We start from the raw sequence: 7,898 nt of genomic DNA on the forward strand, positions 1-7,898 counted from the left end.
ACTCCTTCAAGCTCTGAGACCAGTGGTCTCTTCTGAAATAGACAAAAGAGTCACACCTTATGTGCTGGAGGATGAAAATAATTAATAGACACTGTAAAGAACTTAGTTTTGTTTTCTTATTGTCTTCACCATAGCAAATTTATAATGTAATCAGGATCTGTTTTAGACACTAGTTTTTATACAGTTTTATACTAGTGCTAGTAGTATATTTCAAATGGCATGCGTAGGATAACTAACAGAAATGGTGGGCATACATAGCACAAGTGTCTGGATGCTCCTCCTCATGGCCTCTCCTGTTTTCTTCTCTAGGAAACAGCTCAAAGACCTCATGAAAGTGGGACTTACGGCTTCCTTGATCAGGCTCAGCATTCAGTAAGTGTGACCCCTTTGTGGCACTCATCTTGTAAATGCATCTGTTTCTTTGATCTCATTTCTAGCGGACTCTCTTCTGCATGCCCAGCAGTTCCCACAGAAACTTGCTGTGTGCCTGCTCTCTCTGCTTGGCATTTCTGTGTTGGGTTGAGAGTTAAGAATAGAGATTGCTCTGCAGAACCTCCTCCCAGCTCTGCCTCCCACCCCTCTAGTGAACTTTGGGCAAGATGGACATTTCAGTGGGTTAGTCCCAGTGGAATAAACTGAAGGTTCATATAAAATGTGCTTTGCTTTTGTCCATTTCCTATGGTCTGCCCACCGCCACTTTTTGCTGGTCAAATGTCCCTGCAGGGTAGAAAGAAAACCAGCACACAGAACTGCTGGTGACCATGGAACTCCAGAGACACTCAGAAACAACATGTTTGTTCCTTTAGAGCCAAAAGGTGTGAGTCTGATATACAAAACCACTGCAGAAGAAAAATCTGTACTTTAAGATACAGGGGAATTTTGTTGGGGAATTTTGTTTACAAATTTTATTTGTTTTTACCTGCTGTCTGCCTTTCCCTTTACACATAAGAATTTAGTTTTGGTGAAGCCACCAGTTCTTCTTTCCAATTTCCCCCATTTTTTTTATCTGCCAGTGTTTGCAGCTAGGACCTCATGAAATCTGACTTGGATTCTCCTCTTCAATAGTTATCTGGGGGAAAAACAAGTTTTAAGAATAATATTGTTATCATTTAAGAAAACCATTAAAACCATTAAGGATTCAGAAGGATCGTTGAGGAAATATTCATTTTTCTAGATCTGACTTTATTCACAGGCTTTGGAATTATGTGGCACAGCCTGTTTCTGAGGGTAGTAGTGTCTCACCTGGTCCCGGAAACATCATCCCATGTCCAAGGGAGCAGGTGAAGTTATAGGGTCAGGGAACTATAGCAGTGGGGAGCTAGCTGATTACAGAGATACCGATTTCCTGGGTGGTACTGCTTGGCTGCTCTTCTTGCTGCGGAATTTGTATATACATGTGGAGAGGAGGAAGAGGAGGAAGAAGATGAAGAAGAGGAGGAAGAGGAGAATGAAGTAGGATGGGGAGGAGGAGAAGAAGGAGGAGGAAGGGGAGGAAGAGGAGGAGGAGGAGGGAGAGGAGAATGAGGTAGGATGGGGAAGAGGAGAAAAAGGGGAAGGAAGAGGAGGAGGAAGAGGAGGAGGAAGAAGAGGAGGAGGAGGAGGAGGAGAAGGAGAAGGAGAAGGAGAAGAAGAAGAAGAAGAAGAAGAAGAAGAAGAAGAAGAAGAAGAAGAAGAAGAAGAAGAAGAAGAAGAAAAGGAAAAGAAGAAAGAGAAAACAGGTGACAGTGTTTACCCCATCAGAATGTCTCTGTGTCACCCTGATGAGTTAAAACTTGTATCACGCAGGGCATTAGAGCCAGGCTCTTGTTTCTAACCATAAAGGAACCTCCATCTTTATTCCCTAGTTGGCACATCTATCTTGTCATGCCTTTGAAGTTTCCCTTTCATATTTTCTGAAAACTGTGCGGGTTTTATAAGTACAAAAGGGGTAGGCACTATTTGGTATTTAGTTTATTCAATGCTGTGGAGTATAGAGTTAACCATGCTATTACTTCATCTTCTTTTCCAAGTACCATCATTCTCCTATCCCCTTCAGTGTGCTGGGACAGCAAAGGATAAGGAAATGAAGGAAGGACTCAAGGTGGAGTTTTACAAGGAACATGACCCGCCCTGCCTCTGCTTACAGGACATGATAAAAATTGTTGCCTCTTGAAAACGAATTCCTGTTCAGTCCATGTGCTCAGGCTGGAAGCTGTGGATCTAGTGGAGGTTGTGGTCCCAGAGATAATCCGGTAGTGTGTGGGAACTCAGATTAATCTGTCTGTGGAGATGAGACTTTCTATCTGCAGCCACAGTCTGACAAGGGAAATGCAGTATTAATTTGCTGTTCCTTACTACTTATTAGTGAGCAAATATGATCATTTTTGAAAAACTGAAAAAGAAAGAGACAGAAAAATATCTCATTGCTGATGGACTCTGAGGTCTGGCACCTAACTGCTGCTCATCCAGGTTGCTTTCCTTGAGACTAGAGCGTCTGTAGTATTTGAAACTTCAATCCACGTCCAAAGCCTGGACATCCCTTGATTAGGAAGGAGAGAAGAGTTCTGGGAGGTCATTCACTTAGGGAAAGAAGGGCTTGTCTCAGTTTACCAGTGAAGGTGCATTGCATCATGGCAAGGACAGCATGCTGACCAAAGTGAAAAGTAGCTCCTCATTTCGAATCCAGAGTCAGGAAGTACAGAGTACATGCCAACGCTATGCTTGCTTTCTGTTTATACTCAGGACATATTTATATCCCTGTCCGATGGAATGGTGTCTCCCATGTTTAGAGTGGGGTTTTCTACATCAATTAATTAAAACTAGAAACTCTCTCACACACAAGACCTCCATGGTGATTCTAGATCTTCTTGAGTTTGAAATTAGTGTTAACCCTCACACCTGAGAAGCAGCACACTGGCATTCAGAGGAGTTCATTCCCAGCCCCCCTGTGTGCTCTTCTTTCTTAACATGGGATCCATACTTGGACAGGAAACTTCCCTGGTGAATTCTGGAATCTCACCAGAAGTGGTGTCTTTGTGGTTTGGATCTGCATACCTGCCATGCTTATTCACCTTTATCTGGACCCTGGATTTGATGCCATTGGTTTTCATTGTTGGTTCCTTTCTCAAGCATGTGTTCATCCTTTGCCAGTTAACATTTCTCAGGACTCCTTTGGCATCTGAGTCCTTTAAATATGATTGGCCAGTGTTCATAGTTTCCAGAGCCAGTTCCTATGAGCCAATGCTGATTTCCTGACTTTTCACATCCCTGGATGATGTGTTGCTAAACACAATGTCACATGAAACGCATGTTAGCAGGATCATTGGTTGAACTTGGAGCTCAAAGCAATTTCCTACAACTTGTAAATTTAATGTTTAACAGAAGGCTTCCTTGACCTCTCCCACCTGTCAGATAACACTTTCACGAGTGCTGTGTCACAGTCATTAATCCATGAATTAATTAATGGGGAAATGATATTTTAACATTTCCTTCTCTTGATTGTCACCTTGATTGGATGGAGAGGAATATAGGAGGCTTGTAAAGCATGCCTCTGGGTATGTCCTTGAGGATCTTTCATTAGATTAACTAAGGGAGAAGACCCAGCTGGATGTAGGTTGCATCCTCCTTAGGCTAGGGATCCAGAGAGAATAAAAGAAAAAAACAAAAAGTCCGTTAGTCTCCTCTCCTCTCCTCTCCTCTCCTCTCCTCTCCTCTCCTCTCCTCTCCTCTCCTCTCCTCTCCTCTCCTCTCCTCTCCTCTCCTCTCCTCTCCCCTCCTCTCCTTCTTAGCATTCTTCCTCTTCTCCTCCTCCTCCTCCTCTTCCTCTTCCTCCTCCTCCTCTTCCTCTTCCTCCTCTTCCTCTTCCTCTTCCTCCTCTTCCTCTTCTTCTTCCTTCTCTTTTTCCTCCTCTTTCTCCATCATCATCATCATCATCATCATCATCATCTTTTCCTCTTCTACCATGAAATAGCTGTTTTGCTACACCGTGCCCTCTTCACCACAATGAACTGAAGCATCTGAAAGAGTGAGCAAAGCTATTTCCCCACTCTGCATTGTTTTTCTGGGGTATCCTGTCACAGCAACAGGAAGGTAGAAAATACATTCAGTCTGTCACTTCTGACTCCAAATAATAGTTAAATCCGAATCAAATTTTATTCATTCACCCAAGACACTCCTTTCTTCCCAGGTTCTTTGGTCTTATGCTTCAGTAGTGAGCATTGTCTCATTCTCTATCCAGCATCAAGGAGATGAGGGAGCCTTTGCTCAGAGCATCTTAGGAGCTTCCTTTGCAAGTTTTGTTGCCATATTGCTTAAGCAGGTTAAGTTACTGTCTGAGAATGCTTCCTGGGTACTTTCTGAGCCTATAGCTACCTTTTGATGGATTCTAACAAACAGACTGAACTGACAACACACTAAATGATGGTTATTACCTACTTAGATGTTCATAAACACAGTTATTTTGCATACTTTACCATCTCTGTGAAACATTAAATGCCCTATATTCCAAACAAGTGAGTTGATCCCAAGTTTCTAGCACTAACCAGTTCAGATACACTTCTTTATTGTTTTGGTTTCATACTTCCGATGGTGTATTCTTCAGTTCCTTAGCTGCTGTGGATAATACTTTAGAATAAGAACCTTGATGAGCTAGGAAAAAATAGAGCAGCGTGAGGGTAGATAGGTTGGAAAAGAGCAGTAAGTTCCACTTAGGAAGTTAAAAACTGAGTAGGTTGGCTGGACAATGGAAGAGGCAAAAAGCCATCAAGTGGATTGGAGGAAGAGAAAAGTGCAAAGGGAAGGAGACAGGAAGAGAAGAGAAAGAGAAAGAGAGGAATGGACGTGGTAGGTCAGAAAGCTGCCGGGATCTGCACGATTTTGAGCACATTTACTGAGCGCTAGTGTTTGTTATCATGCCTGGACTTTTATGTAGGCACCAGGGATTTCCAACGCTGGTCCTCATGCTTGCACGGTATGTACTTATCAACAGAGCCATCTTCCCAGTGATGTTTAGTATCTTTATTGTTACTCAGGATGCAAACAATCCTATTTCCCCCACGCTATGCCCACCTTTAAAATACTAAACAAGCCAGGGTAGTAAATTAGCAAGCTGCCTGGCCCTTAACATCACACCAGACTAATAGGTCTTCAGCTTAATAATACAAGGAAAGGATCAGATCTCAGTGATCTTTAACTAAGACCCTTCTAACTTAGACTTTAGAAAATAAACAAGAGACAGAAAGTAACCCACAAGAGAGGTTGAAGGGAAATGGCATTATCCCAGTTAGACAAAGATGGATGAGTGACCATCAGCTGTCCGTCCTGGTCCTGCTTGGCTACTGCAGTTTGCCAGGGCATGAAGATGTACTGGATAGCTCTATAACCCATCCAATATAGACATTCAGCCTGCTCTCTGCTGTTCAATAAACTAACATTTATGTGTTTTGTTCTTACATTGGAGAATCACAAGAATGGAAGCCAGTACTGCATCCCCGGCCATGGAGGATAAGGGCAACCTTTCTGTTTATCTTCACCATTTATCAGTTCCCAATTGAAGGACCCAGGGAAAATGTCAGCTCAATATTTTTGCTAAATCCCTTCACTTAATCTAGAGATAAGGTCACTTGTGCTTCCACTCAACAAGGTACTGTGAGTTGTTTATTTAAAACACCAATAAACCTGTAGGCATTGCAAAAGACCAAACCAGAACTAAGTATTAAGCTGGTTAATAACCCTGGCAACAAGCTATTTAAAAGGACTATTAAAACAAACACATGAATGAATGGAAAAGCAGTGGTTACAGATCTCTTGAAATTTTGAGACTCTCCAAATCTAAAAGAGAAACTTCTCTGTGTTTCTGATGGCTTGCTTTGTTTCCAAACATTTGATTAGTTTCTTTCTTGTAGACAATTTGGACAAGTACTTATATGTCTTACCTTTGTAAGTGCTAATACCTCAACATCAGGGAGCAGTCTTTAAGGTGCAAGTGTATTCTTTAAGACAAACATTGGGAATCAAGTATTGCTTCCCATTTGCTATAACTAAAAGATTTCTATTCCTCTGTGTGTGTGTGTGTGTGTGTGTGTTTGTGTGTGTGTGTGTATGTGTGTGTGTGTGTGTGTGTGTGTGTGTGTGTGTGTGTGTTGAGGACAGGGAGTTGAGATGGGTGTCATTAGCCTAAGCTAGACTTGGACTTGCTCTTTAGTCAAAGATAACAAAAGTTGCTGTTATTGCTGGATGGGGTGCCTGGATCACTGAGAAGCAGTTCCCTGTTCTGTTATGTGATTATGTGCACATGTGTCTATAGGTGTGCATACATGGTTGTACATGACTTGATTCAATTGGCTGCCCGGTTGTATGTATATGTCATGTATGTGCACATGTTCATATGTGTGCGTGTGTGTATGCATTTATGGAAAAGCCAAATGTGTCTTCCTGAACCACTCTCCAACTCATTTTGTTGAGACAGGGTCTCCTGTTGAACCTGAAACTTGCTGATTTGACTAAACTGGATGGGCAGCAAGCTCCAGAGATTCAGATCCTGCCCCCACCAGCCCTGGGGTTGCCCATGTACACTGCCACACCTGAATTTCGTGTAAGTTCTGAGAAGGTGAATTTGGATCCTCACATTTGCACACACAAAAAATGTTTTTACCATTGAGTGCTCTTCCTTACCAGGGTGGCTACCTCTCGTTAGATCCCAGTCTTTCCATGTAAAGGAAAATAAATCATCTTGAAAAACTGACTAAACTATATTGTGATACATGCCAGCTTGCTAAGACCCTGAGCTGTGTGTTGACAGTAATATTATGGCAATGCTTCCAACCAGCTCTTTCTTTCTTCCTTCTAAACTAGCCAAGGACAGTTTAGTGTCAGGTTCTTGCTGAGTGCTGAGCATGTCACAAGGAGTGGACATGACAGAGAAGGGTTTTCACCTATGGTAGAATTGAAGTGAAAATTTAAAGCAAATTAAATATTCCAGGCTTTCTTATGTGCCAGGGGCTTCCCAGTCATATAATGACAGCCCATGAGTTTTACAATCTCCTATTTAAGGCTTTGTCCTCAGTGGAGCAAAGTTCACCAGTGAGGCTTTTGAGAAGCGTTTTGGGTCATGAACACTTTGGCATCTCTAGTGGACTGAGCCTTTGCTAGGTTCATAACAAACAGGATAGTCTTCTAGGACAATATGGAAGGAACCTTAGGAGGTTGAAGAGAATGTTGTCTAGGGGTCTACATCTTGTTCCTGTTCCTTGCTCTCTTCATGTTTGGACTGCTGTAAAGTGAGAGTGTCTTCTTCTGTTCCCATGACATTTTGCCTTGACACAGGCTTATCACAATGGGACCAAGTCACTATGGGCCAAGACCCCAGGAACTGTAAAATCCGATGGACTTTCTCTCTTTAAGTTGTATTTCTTGTGTATTTGCACAGTGGTATGATGTCAATTAACTTGAGGCTGTGTGCAGCCTGATTTCAGATGGGGAGGAAGGCCAAGGCCATGTATGTGTTCCTTAACACATGCAGATCTCCTCATTAGATCCTGGTTTTCTCCTTTTGGGGCTGGCTGACCTTCCCCCCCGGGCCTCTCTCATACTTCTTGAAGGATATGGCCCTCTCTGGGTTACCTCTTCCCTCAGCAATGACCATTTGCACTTCACAGGGGCAGACTCTCCCCACCACTCCATAAACCTGCAGGCCCTGCAGAATCAATGCCCACTTACAGCTGCTAATGCATTAATAACAGAAACGTCCCTGGCCGTGACCTGCCTGAATCATTACCCACCTATCATAGGAGGCAATAGCAAGCAGATTGACTAGCGATCGGTGTCCTCCCCGGCGTCCACGCAGGAGGACACATGGCTGCTTTCACAACCCCTGAGCAGATGGCCAGAGCACGGAATTGCTCGCTTCGGCTGGTGTGGGT

At 43.0% G+C, this 7,898-nt stretch overlaps 1 protein-coding gene across 19 annotated transcripts in view; it reads left to right on the top strand.

Moving 5' to 3' along the window:
• Window positions 1-7,898, top strand: part of Rbfox1 (RNA binding fox-1 homolog 1) — a 2,075,913-nt gene that overhangs the window by 847,523 nt on the left and 1,220,492 nt on the right. For all 19 annotated transcript variants that reach the window (XM_076937363.1, XM_076937366.1, XM_076937354.1 and 16 more), the window contains one exon: window positions 310-372. In XM_076937363.1, coding sequence (XP_076793478.1) covers window positions 310-372 — 63 coding nt within the window. The remainder of the gene's footprint in view (window positions 1-309; window positions 373-7,898) is intronic.

This window comes from Arvicanthis niloticus, chromosome 6 (assembly GCF_011762505.2).
Source record: "Arvicanthis niloticus isolate mArvNil1 chromosome 6, mArvNil1.pat.X, whole genome shotgun sequence".
NCBI lineage: Eukaryota > Metazoa > Chordata > Mammalia > Rodentia > Muridae > Arvicanthis > Arvicanthis niloticus.